Here is a 17,754-nt window from a genome sequence, read left to right on the forward strand (position 1 = left end):
GTGATGGTGGGTGGAAAGGGCTGGGGGAGGCGGGGGCGGCCAGGAGGCCTCGGAGGAAGGCAGCCCAACCCACCTCCTCACAGCCCTCAAGCTGAAGAGCTGAGGGCTTGTCAACACAGGGCATGGGAACCCACTTGGCCCGGAAACTTCCTCTGCTGGCATTCATGTGGCCTATCACAAGAGATGAGTGACTCAGTGCTCAAGAACTGGCTAGAATGGGCTCAAGCCCCCTGCACTTCCCAGGCAGTAAGCACACACCCAGTGGCAGAGTCTAAGAGCCTGGTTGATGACATTCCTTTGGGGAGAACTCCTGTTCCCCAGCACTAAGCACGGCCCACGGCGGTCACGAGACCACCGCAGCTGCTCAGGGACCCGACCATCGTCCCGGTGCCGTTGCCAGGCGGGCTGGGGGCACTGAAGTCGGTCCCACCGCCTCTCGCACCTGCCGGGGGAGCTGGGCCGCCGTGGCGGGATGGGGCTGGAGTGCGGGTGCTCTGGTCACGTTCTCAGGGAGCCCTGCTCCCAGTCAGTGATACAGCATCAGAGGCTTTCTTGAGTAGGAGACGTTGTCTTTCAGGAGGGGTGACCCCACGGCCATGCGCACTTTGTTCCAGCGGTGGCCTTTATTATAGATGGGCTTGACAGAGCGTGGAGACCAGCGGGTCAGGTACCTGTAGAGGGTAGGGAGGGGGCTGTGGGGGGGGGGGGGGGGGGCGGCGCATGCTGGAGCTGGGACAATGGGTTCTGTCTCCTCGGGCCAAAGCCTTTCACCAGTTTCCCTTCTCGAGGAGCAGGGGCTTTTCCTGGGAGCAATGGCTGAGCATGCCGTAAACAGATGGGCTGGGCTCTTGCTGCCGCAAGCGTGTGTGGCCAGGGTCAGGCAGCCCAGGGCCACGCGCTCCCTTGATCTTTATGAGTTGTCAATGTTTGTGTGTATACTTGCTGGGGGAGGAGGCAGAGGAAGAGGCTGCCCAGAAAGCAGATCATTCCTCTCTGGCCTCAGTCATGGGGAGAGGAGAGGCTGATGTAAGGCCTGGAGAGATCCTTCCCTCTTCCCCACTTGGCTCACTCTGTCACCCCAGCCTTCCAGGAGTTCCCCTGGGCGGCCATCACTGGTGTAGGACCCCTGCCCCTCACCCTCGTAATGGGAGCCAAGGGTGAGGGCCCGTGGTACAGACCTAGCCCAGGAAGGTTCCTGTAAGTAGGAGGGGGGTGGAGAAAGATGGCTGCCGCCCACAGTCCTTTGGCCTCCTTTGGGGATGGCCAGGGCCCTGACAGTTCCCGGAAAAGTGGCTCATGCCGGCTGGGACTGGGGTTTACTCCATCCAGAATGCAGCTTGGATCCTGTCCAGAGAGGCCCACCCTTCGTCCTCAAAGCTCAGCCATGGCAAAGCCAGGCTCCTCTCCTGCCTCCACTCTAGGCCGGGGCTCAACCCAGCTGCCACTAAAGACCCTCGCATGAAAGACTTTTTCATTTAAAAAATTACTCACCTTGGTTGAGAATTTTTAGATAAAACTAAAAAAAAAATGATTACTGATTTACGTATTTCAACTGAGCTCCCCTTCCCTGGACCTTGGTTTCCTGCTCTCAGTCCTGAGCAAAGGGAACAGCTCTGCGAGGAAGTAAAAAGCTGTGGGAAGTGCTGGCCTACACTCCAAGTATGAGGTGGGCAGGGAGGGGGGTACTCTCCACGTGTACTGTCAATGTCAATGCCCCCTAACAGGGAGGCCTCTGTGCAGTGGGTGGGGCCGACGGCTGGCTTCTCTATGGTGGTGCCGGGCTAACAAGTGTGAAGGTGAAGTGAGGGGAGCACCTGGCAGGCCCCCGAGCTGGCATCTCCCAGTTTTCAGAGGGGGTGGGGTAAGAAACAGAGAGTGGGAGCAGGCTCCCTAAAAGGAACGCGCAGTGGGATCAAGGACCCCGGGAGAGCCTGAGGCTGACCAGCTTGTCCAAAGCTGCTGCCCTCAGGCTGTTTTCCCCCTGCCCTGGAGAGAGCGGAGGGAAGCTGGGCTTCAGCTAGCCCTGGGCCTGATGCCTGTGCCACCCGAAACAGCCAGCTGCGGGGGAGGGGGGCGGTGGTTAGTGGTCGCCAGTTAGCTCTCGGGGCAACACTCCAGCTCTAGGAAGAACCAAGGCTCCTTCGTACCTCTCCTGAAGGGGCAGAGGAAGGAGGAAGTGTGGCTCCCTAGGGCCCAGCAGAGCCTGGGCCAGTCCACAGCAACTCAAGGACCTCTGGATGGAATCATAAAGTCCCTTGATGCAAGAGAATCACACTCCTTCGTAGCCAGGACTCCCCCTCCCCCCTAGAGTGGCCTTTTGCAACCCAAGAGCCCCCACACATCATCAATCCTGTGTCACGTTAAAGGACACCGGATATATGGGAGGGAGCCTGGCCTTGCTTCAAAGGCCTGAGGGCAGGATGGATTATGTCCTTAGGCCTGCTGCTGTCTCTTTACAAGTCAGACGGGAGGGTGGGTTCAACTTCCAAATGGTCCAGGGCACAAGCGGGAAAGACAGGAAGAGGTTAATATGTCCTGCTCCCCCAGGTTGCTGGCAGACGGCCCAGCTAGCCATGTGGGAGGTTCAGGTGGAGATGGGCATGGGGCCAGGGTGCTCGTGAGGTGTCAGTGAAGACCCAACTCTGGCCCTGCACCCCCAGTCCAGCCACCCGGAGCTGGACTTGCCTGGCCCCCCACCCTCCGTGCCTACATTTTGTTGGGGATCAGCCTTGGAGGTTGGCTGTGGAGGCGCTGTCTTGCCCTGCTTCAGCCATCTTGGGTCCCCTAGAGAGAGCAGTTACAGTGGCAGCTGGACAGACCGAAGAGGGGAGGGGCCGCTGACAGGGCGAGCGAGAGGACACGACCAGAATCAATTCTATAAACGTGGATCTACTCTCGAGCAGGGGCTACTGCAGATCCAGGAGGACGTGAGTGTGGTCTTGTCGGGGCCGGGGGCGGACAGGGAGCTCACGGCAGGATGGCTGTTTGAGGGGGAGATGGGAATCTGCTCCTACACCAGAGGGGGCCCCCCTGCTTTGGCTGGAAGGCAGCCCGACTGATTCCAGGGTCTGGGGGCGTTCCTCCACTCTACAAAAGTCCAGGACCTCCCAGCCCGCTCTAGGGCAGCTGTGCAGGTTAACCGCACAACCCTAGGGAACGCTATGGAGGCTGCAGTTCTGCAGTGCGTGACGGGCACAGCTATATGTGGTGGCCCTACCCCAAAGAGCCCTCCCCTTTCTAAGGCCTCATTTTGCCCTTTAATAACCCCAGTGCCGGGATACTGAAAAGTTTGTAGGAGTGCTCTGACATTCCCATAGCAACCCAGTGTGATGTCATAAACCGGGGATTAGCACATTCTAGTGCCCAACCGGCAGACCTTACCCTTCGTGCCCCCGTGCTAAGTGCCCAGCTGGGAAGGGGAGAGGAGAGAGTCTGAGGCCAGCAGGGGAGACGCACGGAAGTGTGCACAGGATCCACCCAGCAGTGCTGGGGCTGAAGGGGGTGGGTGCTCACGTGGGGAGGGACGGAACAGACAGCCAAGGGAGCACTCTAGCTTTCCTGGGCTGTGGGACGAGCTCCAGAGAGTGAGAGCTGAGGGCCTGCAGCAAGCTCCGGGTGGCGATACCCAGCTTTGCTTACCGGTTGAGTTGGGGTTTGCTCTTCGGAACAAATCCTTCAGGAAGCTGAGGCCTGTGATTTGGGAAGAGACCTGAGGAGAGACAAGAGCATGTATGGGATGGTCTTGCAGCTCTCTCTGCAGCTCTTGGGGGTAGACGGAAAGCCCAAGGGGGGTGGGAGGCTGGCACTGGGGGGGTGAGTACGGCAAAGACTCTGATGTTCCTATCTCTTCCAGGAGGGGCTGGACCAGGGGGCAGCCGGCAAGGGGTGGGATGGGGGGACGGCGCCTGTAGCCCCCTGCCCCAAGAGGGCCTTCTACCTGCTCGGTGGGCCATCTTCACGCACTCCTCAATCTTACGGTGTTCTTCCTGGCACAGGCCTGTGACCCTTCGAGGCAGCATGCCTCCACAAGGCCGGAGGAACTGACTGAGCAGCAGAACGTCCTAGGGGAAACGGAGAACTGCAGTCAGCCAGCCGGTGGGCGTCTGAAACGGGGCACTAGGGCCTCATGGCCTACAGGGGAGGCCGTCCTACCCCAGCACCCCGAGGGGTTGACGTCTCCTTCGGGAACCAACCGGGGACCACACCCTCTACACAGAGGTCTATTTTTACCCTAACAAAACCTAAATCCCAAGTTGGTAAGATTTTCCAACCCCAAGGGCTTCCAGCATCTCCATGAGAATCTTTGAGAGATTACAGAACAGAAACTCTTCAAAAAGTGTTCATCTTTTGAGCATGGGCAGCATCTCTCCTGGTCATGAAAGGCCTGTTATTCTCCTTGGGCGAGGTAGGGGGCGTGTCATAGATTTCCACACAAGGGGGGAAAAAACCACTACGGTTTCTACCCCTAGAGCCTACAAGCCAGAATCCACACAGACAGCCCCTCCACCTCTGCAGTTCCCCTGCAAGCGCAGGCAGCACACGAACTGGGGAGAGGATCCGGGTGGTGAAGTTAAGAGCCACATCTTCTAAGCCCCTGTGGCCAGATGTGAATGGATTCTCGGGCTTCCTTTGGACCATCAGACTGCTTTGGATGAGTCAAAGGCACAAGGATAAACACAGCCAAAATCAAGCCAAGAGACCACTTCCCCTTCCAACTTTCACGGTGGCTGAGGGGGTTAAACAAAAGCCACAGCTTCCCCAAGGAGAGAGGCGCCCCGCCCACCGAGGGGCCCGCCATGCCTGTCTTCGCAGTCCTGTCCCACAAACTGATCTGCTGCCCTGGCAGGCGCCTCGCTGTATAACTACAGATTTGTTTTAATCACTGGACAGCTCCTGAGGGACCCGGGCCCCCAATTCCCACCCCTGTAATCTTTAGAATCTGGTGAAAAGAACTTGGATTGGATTATCCAGGACTAATAAACTGGGCCCGCAGCCCCAGCCCCCCACCGTAGGCTGCCAAGCAAGCTGACAGCTTTGTGCAGCTCAGGCTAACGGTGTCCTGAGTGGAAAGGGGTAAAAGGAAAACAACTTTAGCCTTTACCTCGGGGTGCGGGGGGATTGGATTTCGTCTGTTGGATAAATAGAGCCAAGTCCATTTCCTGGAAATGGCTGGTAGAAAGAGTGCCTAACCACGGTGGTTAGGCAGGTGTGGACTTCACTTCCCCATCTTCAGCTGGGATTCTAAGTGCGGCCACGACCCCACTAACTTCTATGTCACAAGAAGCTGTGAACACTGTCCCGGGGCCTGTAGGTTTCCTATTAGTCCGGGCAGCCATGAGCAGAAGGGCCAGGAGCAGAGTGAAAGGAGCACCCCCCTCCCTGCCCGGTGGCCCAGAGCCAAGGCTCCCAGCCCAGGAGATTAGTTGGGTCATTCTGTTCGGATCCCATGGGCATGTGGCCGCTCCTGCTCCCACCACCTGACCGGGACCTCTGCCTTTAGTCATCCCATTCCACAGAGCGGTACAGGGACAACTTGCAGGTCAAACTGGCCCAGAGCCTGAATCACCTGAAACCTAAAAATAGGGTGCTTAATGTCACCAATAGAACCCTGAAGGACAAGTATGGATTTCTCTAGGGCTGCGTCCTTCCCCCAAGCCCGCCCTGTTTCTAGTGAGGATGGAGAGCAGTCGTCAGGGTAGTAGGCTCTGCCTGGGTTTTGTACCCCTGGAGTTTATAGCCTGGCTCTGATATTAGCTGGGTGATCTGAGGCAAGTCCATCAACCTTCCCATGCCTCGAAGTTCCTCGTTTGGAAATCAAGGATGAAAACAGTACCTACTTCATAGGGATATTGTGAAAACCAAAGTGAATGAGGGCCTGTAAATGCGTACCACAGTGCCTGACACAGAGCCCGCACTGTGGGGGTTCCCATTCTTAGTCACCATCAGCATCTTTCCGTGGAGAGAACAGCTCTACAGGAGCTGGAGCAAACAGGAGTCTTTGGAGCTCTGGTATGGAAGGAGACAGTAATGTGTCCCCAGGTCACAGTGAGGACTCTCCAAATATACCCTCCTTATAAAAGGAGGAAAGCCAAATCCAGAGCCTGATTCCATCCGTGGGGAACACACCCTGCAAGACGGGGTTACAGGGCCCTGGTGGTCTGAACTGCATGCAACCAGCGCCATGATCTGGATTAGTGACTCTTGACCCTGGCAGCACTGTAGAATCACATTTAAAAATGAACGATGGCCAGACTCCACCCAGACCAAGCGCAGTCAATGTCTGCGGGTGGGGCCCAAGTAGGATTTTAAAGCTCCCTGGGGCAGCCGGGGTTGAGAGCCACTGGACAAAATGCTTCTGCCTTTGGTGGTTCCAGGAGATGCAGCAGTGGCTGGGGGGTGGGGAAGCCGCTGAAGTGAGACAGGGACGGCAACCTCCACGACATGCAGCTCACCTCATAGCCATACTTGTGCTTCAGGTTCCACCGGCAGATGGGGCACTGGCCAGAGGGGTTCGGGGGCTTTGGGCTTTCCTTGGGAGTCCCTGTTAACCGGCCTTCAATCTAGGAGGAAGAGAAAGAGAGCCAGTGAGGGAGAGGGCATGTGGAGCCTCAGATCCTTGAGCAACCCCCCAAATGATGAGATGCCGGGAGAGTTAATCTCTGGGGGCCTTTGTGGGAGTGGCTAATAGGTCTCTCCATCTCCCCTGCGGCGGTGGTTCTGCAGCTATTGCATACCGGACCTCGGGGTGGCCATAGAGACGTGACCTGGTGGCACGCGAGCATCGTGGCAATTAGACAATGCTGGTAGCAAGAGGCAGGGGTTTGTTCTATCAGCTGAATGCTACCTTACCTTCCTCAAAAACAAAACAAAACAAAACACCAGAACATTATACTTCCCGCTCTGGGAAAAAGTAATACCCGCACAAGGTAGAAAGTTTCCATCGATGCAGGGATACACAGTGAAAAGGAAGTCTCCCTCCCATCCCACATACCATGTCCTTCTCAGAGGAAGCTGCCCTTTCCAGCTTCACCTGACAGAGGCCAGTCTGTATCAGTGGTTCCCAACCAGGCAGGATTTTGCCACCTTCCCCCCTCCCCCCACTGGCGGACACTGGACAATGTCGAAGACATTTCTGACTGTCATGGCTAGGGGATGGGGTGTGCCGGGCAACCAGCGGGGAAGCTGCTAACCATGCTGCCCCCCTACGACAAAGCCCTAGCCAGCCCCAAAGGCTGAGAGAGCCCGCTCTACGCCTTTCCAAGCAGGTACTGTGTGCATGCCTGCTTCTTTGCTTGCTCTTTTAGAAACACACATGGAAAGATATATTTGCCTGCCTCCTCACTTTTATCATTTTGGATGCCACCTTTCAAATCCTGCTGAGGCCACGTGTGTAGTGACCTCCGCCACTGCTCTGTATCCTGTGACACAGCCTTGGAATTACCAAGTGCAAGAAGCCAATGAGCTGGGAGGCGGCTCTGACCACAAGAGGGGGAGTTTAGAAAGCCTTGCTGATTGAGGCCATGGGTTATGAGAGGGAAGTTGGGACAGGTCTGAGGCTTTGGGAGGGGAGTAATACTGTCTCCTGGGGGAGAAACTGGCAAAAGGGAAAGGGGGCTGTGCAGGGTCCTGCGACCCAACTTTCTGCCAAGGCCACCGTAGCCACGCCAGAAACAAAGTGCACTAGGGAAAAAAATGTGGAGGTGCACGCTGGGTCTTGGGAGGGGGTTATGGTGGGCCTGGCGGGGGACAGGGCTAACATTTATTGACTCCTCATTGCATGCCTGGCTCTGTGCTAATAACGGTTCAAACGTATCACCTCATTTCACCCCCAAGACCTCGTGAAGGAGGATTCATGATCTTATGTTATAGATGAAGAAAGTGAGACCCCAGAAAGTGAGCAATGCCCGGTTAGCCGCAGCAGTAGCTCTCCCCGGAGGCACGGATGGCCTTCCCTCCTCCAGTGGGTCTCATGGTGCCACGATGTCTCCATGTTCATTTTGCAAATAGACTAACGCCTCCTCACATGAGAAACACTCCACACTCAAAAACCAGATATATTTTTCTCCACCAGCATGGAGTTCCTAGGGTGAATGCTTGTTTTGGCCTTGAATAAGGGAACCAAAAGAGGTGCCCAAAGGGGGTGGGGGCCCCCCGAAAAGAACCATTTTGAGGCTAAGCAGTGAAAAGGTGAGGAGTATTCTGGGGAAGACCCAAAGAGGGAACCCTAAGGGCTCGTCCTGGGGTTAAGACTGCTTTGGGGGAGGACCGACCTTGGCTGGCTGCCAGAAGGGTTAAATCCCTGGTTGACATGGAAGTTACGGAGGCTTCTGGGAGCTCTGTGGAGTGGCTGAGATTTCCTGGAAGCATGGAAGGCCATGTGAAAACAACATTGTCTTTCAGGGATTATAGGATAATCTAGGCCCCATGACTCCCCGAGGAAGGGAGGTGAGATGGGCCCAACAAGGGAAAGGGGGGAGTAAGTGGATGAAGAATCATTCTAGCTTTTTAACCAACAGACAAGCCAGGGTGCCAGCCAGTGAGCCCAGGGCCCAGAGAGTGTCACCTTTTAATGGCATCACATAAGGAGTAGCTCGGTCCAGGCTCCCGGACATGGGTCAACTTACTTGGGCTCTCTAGTCTCACCACTGCCTTGGTTTCCTCTTTGGAAAACTGATTTATCCCCACCAAAGACCTCTGAGACCTTATCATACAGAAGGCCACTTTAATCAAACAACGGATGCCTCAGTCCAGGCATGATGACTGTTCCTGATTCAACCACATGACAGCACACAGCTTGAAAAACGTCAGACTGTGGGATTTATGGTGACAGAGGGAGTTGCTCCTGATGCCAGGAGTCCAGTCTGGGTTGGCCTCCCTCCTCCCCCCTCCCCCCCAGCAGCTCCAAGAGTTAAAGAGGTTGTAAGTGGCCAATTTGATGATACTTACTGTAGTCGTCTTCCCTTCTTGGATCTCCACCACTACAGAGATAAAGGGGAAAAATCAGGTCAGCCATTTAATAAGGAACAGGGAGTTTCAAATAACAGCTCAAATTCTACACATGCAGAAAATTGGAGCCTTCGGTCTGCACTCTCCCACGGTCCCCACCTGGGAAAGGAAGCATGCAGGGTTCATCTCCAAGTGCCAAGGCTCTATGCCCTCGAGGCTGGGTGGGGGCAAGCCTAGATGCCCAGGTAATACCATCTCTCTGGGATTAAGGGTCTCTACGCTGTTTTTGTCTTTCTAAGCCAAGATTCATTTTGGTTCTAAACGAAGGGAATTGGCAAGATCCTGCCCTCCCGTGGCTAGCAATAATGACCTCAAAGTTAAGCTGGGTGGAAGTGGAAGCATCCAAAAGACCTTCAAAAGTACCCATTGCGTGTGTCCTTTCATGACGAGAATCACACAAACATGGCTTCTGACCCTGAAGAATGTGCAGTCTCCAATACAGGCCTGAACTAAGGCTGCTCCAGCGGCCCCAGGGCAGATAAGGAGTGAGAGGAGCTCACCCGCAGAACTCGGCTCGGGGAGCCATGCTAGAGCTCTAAGAGGCAGCTGTGTGAGTTAAATCCTCTGCCCTTCTGCACGCGGCTCGTGCAGGGTTGCACCGTGCTACGCATGTACGCGGGGGCAGGTGGGGGCGGGGGGGAGAGGGGCCTGCAGATGCCGGCCCGGGCTGAATTCTCAGGAGAACGCTGCAAGTGCAAACGGAGGGGGGCTCCCTCAGCGCTCTGCCCAGAGGAGTACGAGGGCAGGACAGTAAGTTGCACACATCCCTCAGGCTGTATGTATTTCCTAGCTTACTTCACCAGGATGAAGAATGGTAACTTCAAGAATATTCCAAGGAAGAACCAAGCCAATGGCGCATGTTTGGCCAATATAATCAAACAAAGCTCTTGGAGATTCCCCCTTGTTCTCCAGTGTCTTTAGAAAGAGCGGAGCCACTGCGGTTAGCGTGGGAACCGGCACGCAGCAGATGCTCAGTCAATGCTAGCTAGCACCAAGACCACGGAACGGTCGTCACGGCCCCCTTCTGACTGCTAATCACTGCTACACAAAACCTAGGTCGGCAGAGCTAGACTGCAAACTGTCTCCTTACATACAAACACCGTATCGAAACAGCAGCCGGGCTCCCACAAGTAGTTTTACTCAGCTTCAGTGAGGCAAGAAGTAGTGCAGCTTAGAAAGAGCCTAAGGTTCTGGGGAGGGGGGAGGGGGGAGGGGGGTGGGCGCCTGGGTGGCTCAGTTGGTGGAGCATTGGACTCTTGGTTTTGGCTCAGGTCATGATCTCGGGGTCGTGAGATCGAGCCCTGCGGCTGGCTCTGTGCTCGGCGGGGAATCTGCTTGAGATTCTCTCTCTCCCTCTGCCCCTCCCCATGCGCTCTCTTTCTCTAAAAATAAACAAATCTTTAAAAAAGAAAGGAAAAAAAGAAAGAGCCTAAGATTCTTAATGTTAAGAATCTAGTGAAAGTAATGGAACTTTTCCTGGAAACCTACTCATAAGCACACATACAGACATGTGTACCTAAATGGTAATGCTGGTTTTCTCTTGGTGGTGGCGGTACGTGATCTTTACTTTGTTCTTTATGCCTGCCTGGATTTTCTGAAGTTTTTTAAAATAAACATGTACTGCTTCTGCAATAAAAAATAAACAGTAAAAAGAGAGAAAGAGAACGAATGTCTAAGAAAAAAGTGAGGCAACTCTAACCCAACCGGAGGCCCTCGACAGCATCTGTGATCACTGAGCTCTGTGACCAACACCTAATTGGTCACAGACTGCCTGGAATTGTCCCCCATTTGTTTTCTGCGCAAGGCCATTCATAAAGCCTCATTACTCTAAAACAACCAACCTGAGAGCCCCTCAGTGTTCCACTCCAGATACACACAAAGAAGCCACGATGGCCAGAAAGGCCCCGAGGCTTTCTCCAGAACACTGTAGTTAACTAATCAATTCAAAGACAAACTAGTTTTCTCCCTGTAAAAGAAAATGCGTCACCCCACACACGGATCTACTTGTTCAGAACACAGACCAGCCTAAACGGGATGTGGGTGAGACTCAGCCTGGTGTTCAGTCGGGAGGCCAGCACAGTTGTGGGGGGACAGTCACTGGAATATGTCAACCTACAGACATGGGGGAGCAGAAGCAGGGCAGAGCCCCAGTTCAGCAGGGCTTCCAGGCACCCCGGAAACTTCGCAAAAAACCAACCTGGGAGAGGGATGGAAGGCAACCAAATCTAAGCAGCAACAGGTGAGGGGGAGGTTTCTAAGAATCCTGGGAGGAAACAAAAGGAGAGACACATTCCTGGTACCACTCGAGCCAGCAGGAGAAGGTGGCCTGAAACAAAAAGCGGATAAACATGTGGTTCCCCTCTCTGTGGAGGCACTTGGGTCCTAACCATGAGGTAAACAAATCTAACAAAACACACATCACTCCCGGCAAAGAACCAAACCCTGAAGTCATTCCACTGGCCCCTGGAAAAGAGATCAAAGCCTATGGCCAGCTTCACTGTTTGCCAGCTCCCCACACAGCAACCCTGAGCCAGTGAATCATCTTAACTATATGCCAGTGGGTAAAACAATAGGCAGATGCTTATCTACTACAGACAATTTGTCAAACCAGAAAGAATGACCTGAGAACTCGTACAAGATTGAGAGTGATCAGGGCCGTGTCTCAGTGCAGGGGCAGGAGGCCTGGGTGGAACCTCAAGAAGCCCCTAGATTTTAAGCCTCTGAAAACAGGAGGTAGGAATCAAAATAGTATTGCTTTCCAGTGTGCATACAAAAACAGGTCAAAACCAAACCAAACCTGAGATCCATTTTGTCCCTGGCCTCCTCACCACTCAAGATGGGGGTAACCATGAAAAACTGGACTAAGAGATTTAGGTACTGACAATTTGTTTAGAAAAAGGTGGAATCACCCTTGTGCTCTGAGATATGGCTATTATGATGTAAACTAAGGAAAAACATGAAACTGGAGTTTCTAAACTGGAGTTAGGGGCCAAATCTTCTAAGACCGGCACTTCTCTCATACACATCAAATAACCCGTCCCACGTGAGACAACACATTTGCTGAGCCCCCAGGGAGTACAGCCCCCCTCCACCTACTGTGGAGGGCTACAACAGAATAGGAAGACAGTCTTTACTCTAGAGGAGAAAAGGGAACGAAACCAAGTATGGGAACTTCATTACAATAAAAGTCTATGCCTCGTAAAGAGGTCCTTTGAGTACTTCAATAAATACTCGCTTAGGATGGAGTCCAAGATAACTGAATTGTAACAGTCTAGAGCAAACAGTGCTGGGCTGAGATTGTAGTGAACGCAGAAAGACCTCGATGGCCACATAAACACAGACACAGTGAAATGCAGCAGTATCAAGACCCAACTGTTTAGTGAAGGAGGAAGGGAGGACTCATGAATGATGTGGAGGGCGCTGCTACAGGAAGTGCCCAGAAACCAAGTCCTTCTTGGAAAGGATCCATGGAAACCAAGTACCAAGCAGAGTATGACAGAACGGAGTCACTGATGGCTAAAAGGCGCCACTCACAAGTCTTGGCGGAGGGCCAGAGAGTGGAGTGTGTGTTTGGGACATGTGGCTGCACTTCCAGCTATTGACTACTTTTCTCAAACTCCTTCCCCACTTCCCTCTGTTCATCTTTAATTCTACTACTCAAGGTTTCTGATTCTCTAATCACCTACCCCGTTCTTTCCCCGGGGCCTCTGAGGGAATGTCCCTCTGCACTAGGCTTTTTCCACTAGCAGGTTCCTCTGGACTATGTCCCTTGAAGTCTTTGAAGCCCCCAACTCACACACTCCCCTCTCAAAGCTTTTAGCTACAGGGCTGCCCATCCTGCCAGGTGCGTCCTTGTCTGAAATGCTAGGTCCTCCAGAAAGCCCCTCAGCTAACTGGAAAAGATGAAGAAAATTCCCTTCAGCCTTTACTCATTTCAACACGCTCTGCACTAGTTTCCGATAGATGAGTCCTGTTAATTCAGAGAGTCACATGTGTTTTTGTTTTAAATAGATTTCCCTCCCAAGAGTGAGAAGGCAGGAATGAGATCTAACACAATCTTTCCCATAAAAAGCACAACACCGTCTTCTGCAAATTAACTGATGAGAGCTTTCAGGTGGGAGAACCACAGGACAGCCCTCCCATGGTGTACCATGGCAGTCTTAATGGTGGAGAGGGAGGAGTGCTGGTTCTACTTCCAATGCCACCACTTACTAGCTGGGTGATCCGGGGCAGCTACTGAACTCCTCTGGGCCAGATTTCCTCAGTAATATGTCAGTAATATCTGCCTTTAAAGACTGTCGAGAAGACGGAATAAATGTATGTGGAAAACCTAGCACAGTGCTTGCAGCAGGCACAGACTAAACCCCAATTTCCATTTTTGTCTTCCTTCACTTTTGTTCCTTCCACTATCCTTCTTGCCTTTGTGTGTCCCTCTTATCAAACTTTCAACCAGGCTTTCTCAATAGCAGCACAACTGACATTTCAGGCCAGGTGGTCCTTTGTTTGGGGGCGGCGGGGGGGGAACGTCCTGGGCACTCTAAGATGTTGAGCAGCATCCCTGGCCTCTACCCACCAGATGCCAGGAGTACCAGTTGTGACAACCAAAAATGCTTCTAGACATTGCCAGATGTTCCCAGGGGACAAAACTGCCCCCCAACTGAGAACCACTGCTTTAGCCTGAGAGTCTCTACAGGTAAGAGCACGGAATGCTGGGTGCTCATAAACTCTGACTAAAATTAAGTAATGCTATTTGATGCTCTTGAAAATTTTCAGCAAACATCCAGCTGCCTGCCCACAACTTTAAATTGTGTGTACAATATTGTTTGGGTGTCAAATATACCAGCTGGGACCGGGCAGTCAAAATTAACTACATATTTAATATTTTACACCTTACACATAAAAGGTAGTATATCAAGACAAAGTTTTTTCTTTTTTTTTTTAAAGATTTTATTTATTTATTTGAGAGAGAGAATGAGAGCACGAGAGGGAAGAGGGTCAGAGGGAGAAGCAGACTCCCTGCTGAGAAGGGAGCCCGATGTGGGACTCGATCCCGGGACTCCAGGATCATGACCTGAGCCGAAGGCAGTCGCTTAACCAACTGAGCCACGCAGGCGCCCAAGACAAAGTTTTTTCATTTAAAGGCTTTGAAGACAGGTGGTTCTCAAGCAGAATAAAGAATATGGTAGTGCCTTTATGTAAGATCACATCAATTCAATTATTTAGCTTTTAGGTCCGACAGCAAGTAACAGAAGAGTTACCAACCCGGGTATTTATGGAATGAAGTTCAATAAAGACCCATCTGATTATACAGTCCATCACTGCACAAAATCTCCAACTGAAAAAAATTCCAATCTCAAATATTCTTTTGTAAACAAACAGACAAAAAAACTATTCCTCTTCCCCATTCTCTGGGAACATAGCAAAGAACTGTTTTCAACTCTGAATTTCACAATGGATATATAAATTACAGCTATTAGAGCTTGACACTTCATAGATACCCTCAAAAATGTTACGGGTATATGCTTATTTTGCAGTAGGGTATAGATGAAACATCTTCCCATGTCCTTCCTATCATCAGCATGATCTCTTTGGTACCTTTCTTTATTAATGGATTAGTTTATCTAATATTAACCAGGCAGTATCTGGATTTTATTGTTCTTTCTACTATATGTTCCATCTTCCTTTCATAGCTAAATTCTTCTAACATACCTATTTTCATTTCTTCATGAAATATCTCTTTGATTTCCCCAAACTGGGACCCAGCTCTCCCTTCCCCTGAATCTGCCAGATGAGGCCGAGTCCAGCTGGTTGGGCTGGGCCTGGGCCTACAAGGAGCCCTGTCTGCCACTGCTGTTTGAAAGCTAAAATAGCTTTCTTTCTGAGACAAATCCAATGAGCAAAATCTTTTTGCTCCCTCTGACAACAATGATCCCTCTTTTCCTCTCGGCACCTCTCAACTTTAAAGGATACCCTGGCCAATACTATGCCAGAATCTTAAAAACAAACAAACCCACATCACTTCTTTTGCGCATCATTCATCAATTCTGGCTTCCAGCAGTGTACAAAGGAAGGCTGCGTCCTGACAGACCTTTTCACTCTTTGCAAGATTCCATCCTTTTAAAAGCCTGTTCAAGACACTTTCCCCTCATTAAAACTTCCAATTGGGTTTCTGTTTCTGGTAACCAAATCTCCCTGTAGTTAATCATGTAAATACCTAACCTGCATTTATTAGAGAGTATACATATCATCTTTTTAGAACCCAACTTCTCAAAAAAAAAAAAAAAAAGAACCCAACTTCTCAGGAAAGGGCTGAATTTTCTCTTTTTTCAGAATCCCTTGACAGTCTGAAGTACAGTATTTGGCCTTCTGTAAGTTCCCAGTTCAAGGCTAGAATCAGACTGCCTTTCAAGGCTTAAGATTAATGAAAAGGAGAACCACCATCCAGCATTTGTCTCTGTTTCAGCTGTTCGAAGGCTTTTCCACCTTAGCTTCCACCTCTCTGGGAGACTAGGGGCCGGGGCAGAAAAAGACGCCATCAGAGCACAGCATTTTCAGATGAGAAACTGGAAAGGGAGGCCCTGGGGAGGACAGCCACATGTCCTTCTCTCATGGTCCAGGGATTTTAACAAAGGAGGTGGCGGCTGAGAGAATACGGAAAGCAAAACCAACACGCTAACCTCTACCGAAAACTTTTCTGAATCCCGGGCCAGGTTTCTTCCTGCCCCTGCTAACTAAGCAAGGTTTTCTTTCCGTCCTTCCCCGCCCCCACCAGTGAGAACACTCGCGAGCCGTGGGAGGTCAAGATAATAGCGTCAAGTCTGGAAAGGGCTTTCAAGCACCCCCGGAGCGCCAGCATCTCCCGGGTTTCAGAACCGCGCGAAGGAAAGGGAGGGAGGGGAGCCCACGGGGGCTGGAGAAAGCAAACTCCACTGATCTTTTCCTCAACCTTGGGAGATAACCGGGACCCAGGACTCACCTTCCCTGAACCCACGAGCTGGAAGCCGAGCCCAGCTGGTCGCGATCGGGCCAGCCAGAAACCCCCCACGGAGCAGCCGTCTACAGTGGTACACCAGCACATTGAGGGCCGCCATCTTGAAAACCAACGGTGACCTCTTGTGCACTTCCGCTTCCGGAACGGCGCGCGCGCAGCCGCAGTGGTGAGCAGGAAGTGTGCGGCTGAGGGCTTCTCGCTCGGATACTCTCGCACTTCCTTTTCCCTAGTCTGTCCTACGGAGGGCTAAACCTCGAGATTTCTGTGTTAAGCCTGTACTTCGTTCGGAGGGTCTAGGACAGGTGTTCTGGCTCCCGTCTGCCGGTCCTCGAAGTGTCAGGTCGCTTTCGTACCCTCACAGGCTTACACCACCCCTATTTACTTAAAAGCTTTTTCTTCAAGTCAGATGTGGATTTTCTGCTTCTTATGGCTAAGGCTAGACCTGTACAGTAGAGTTTGAGATTGTTAGGACTCTAGTTCTGGAACGTCAGGTATCAGGCCGACCTGGGATAGAATTAATTCCTAACTTCTCCACCAATCTGTCTCCCCCCCCCCCGCGCGCGCCCCCTAAAAACACACTTGTCTTTCATTCTCCTATACCTAACACTTACCTTTGGCCCCAGGGCCTTTGCATAGCTATTTCCTCTACGTGCTCTTTGGCCACCTGGTAAACTCCTTATTTCCCAGAGCTCAGGTCAAAATTCACTTCCACATTAGAGTCTTCCTTAATCTCCCTGTTACTGGCTCTCAGCACCAGATAACTCTCCATTTTAGTACTTGGCATAATGGGGTTTTACCTCTATTTGTATAATATGTGTCTCTTAACCAGACTGTAAACTCCATGAAGTCAGAGATACTGTTTTTTTTTTTTGTTGACTTATATCTTCAGCAATTAATGCAGTGCTGAAACACAATAAGTGCAACAAATGAGTAGAATCTATCTCATAGGGTTGTGAAGATTAGATAAGACCTAAGTGCTCAATAAACAAAAGCTAATTAATAAGGCAATTACTGAGATGGCCCTCCTGCTAGGTACTTTTCATAAGTTTGATGTGCTTTCATAATGAGAAGCTTGTAGTACTATAAAGAAAACACAACTGCCCAGTTTGCCCTCTTTTGGATTTGCAGGATATATAGGATGCTCCCCTAGAGCTACATAAGAAATATACACAGCTCAATTCTTCCACTTGGTGAATAGGATATTCTTTTCCACCCTCCAAAATAAACCTGAAAGGGGATTTTCTAGTTATCCTACCCTGACTCATAGATGGAAAAATCAGGCTCATTAAATGGCAGAGTATTAAATGTTTCCTGATAAAGGGGAGGGAAGGAGCCCATCTTCCAGTTGGGACTGTCACCCTGGTGGACTAAGGAGATGCAGAACAGCTGCTCTATGGGGAGCTTGAGTGATATCGCCATAGACAAGGAAAACAGTAGAAATATGGCATTGGGTTATCCTAAAACATCACATTCAGCAAAGGCAGATCCTGGAGAGAAAGATCAGTCTGGGAGAATGAGACAGACACATGAATTAGGAGTCGTGGAGAGGGTTTTGGTGGGGTATTTTTCAAGATGTCCTGGCCAGGATCAGGAAAGCTTGGCTTTTCCTATAGCTTCCACTTTCCTTCTGTATGATGACCTTGAGCGCTTCTTGCTTGTACCATATCCCCTGTTTCTTTACAAGTCCCCAGCTTCTGATGATCCAGTAGCAACGAGGGCAGTAAGAGAGCCTCCACCAAGAGCTTATTTTGGACACA

General features: G+C 51.5%; 1 protein-coding gene across 1 annotated transcript; it reads right to left on the reverse strand.

The window, feature by feature from the left end:
• Positions 1 to 265: 265 nt before the first annotated feature.
• Positions 266 to 16,121, reverse strand: MRPS18A (mitochondrial ribosomal protein S18A). Its single transcript, XM_025890419.2, has 6 exons — positions 15,983 to 16,121; positions 8,947 to 8,978; positions 6,453 to 6,560; positions 3,938 to 4,061; positions 3,640 to 3,709; positions 266 to 671 (listed from the first exon to the last, which is right to left on the reverse strand). The coding sequence occupies exons 1-6, from the start codon at positions 16,095 to 16,097 to the stop codon at positions 527 to 529; spliced, it is 594 nt and encodes a 197-aa protein (XP_025746204.1). The 5' UTR covers positions 16,098 to 16,121; the 3' UTR covers positions 266 to 526.
• Between the last annotated feature and the right edge of the window lie 1,633 nt (positions 16,122 to 17,754).

This window comes from Callorhinus ursinus, unplaced genomic scaffold, assembly GCF_003265705.2.
Source record: "Callorhinus ursinus isolate GAN/ISIS: 27379988/994484 unplaced genomic scaffold, GSC_fseal_2.0 scaffold22, whole genome shotgun sequence".
NCBI classification, from domain to species: Eukaryota; Metazoa; Chordata; class Mammalia; order Carnivora; family Otariidae; genus Callorhinus; species Callorhinus ursinus.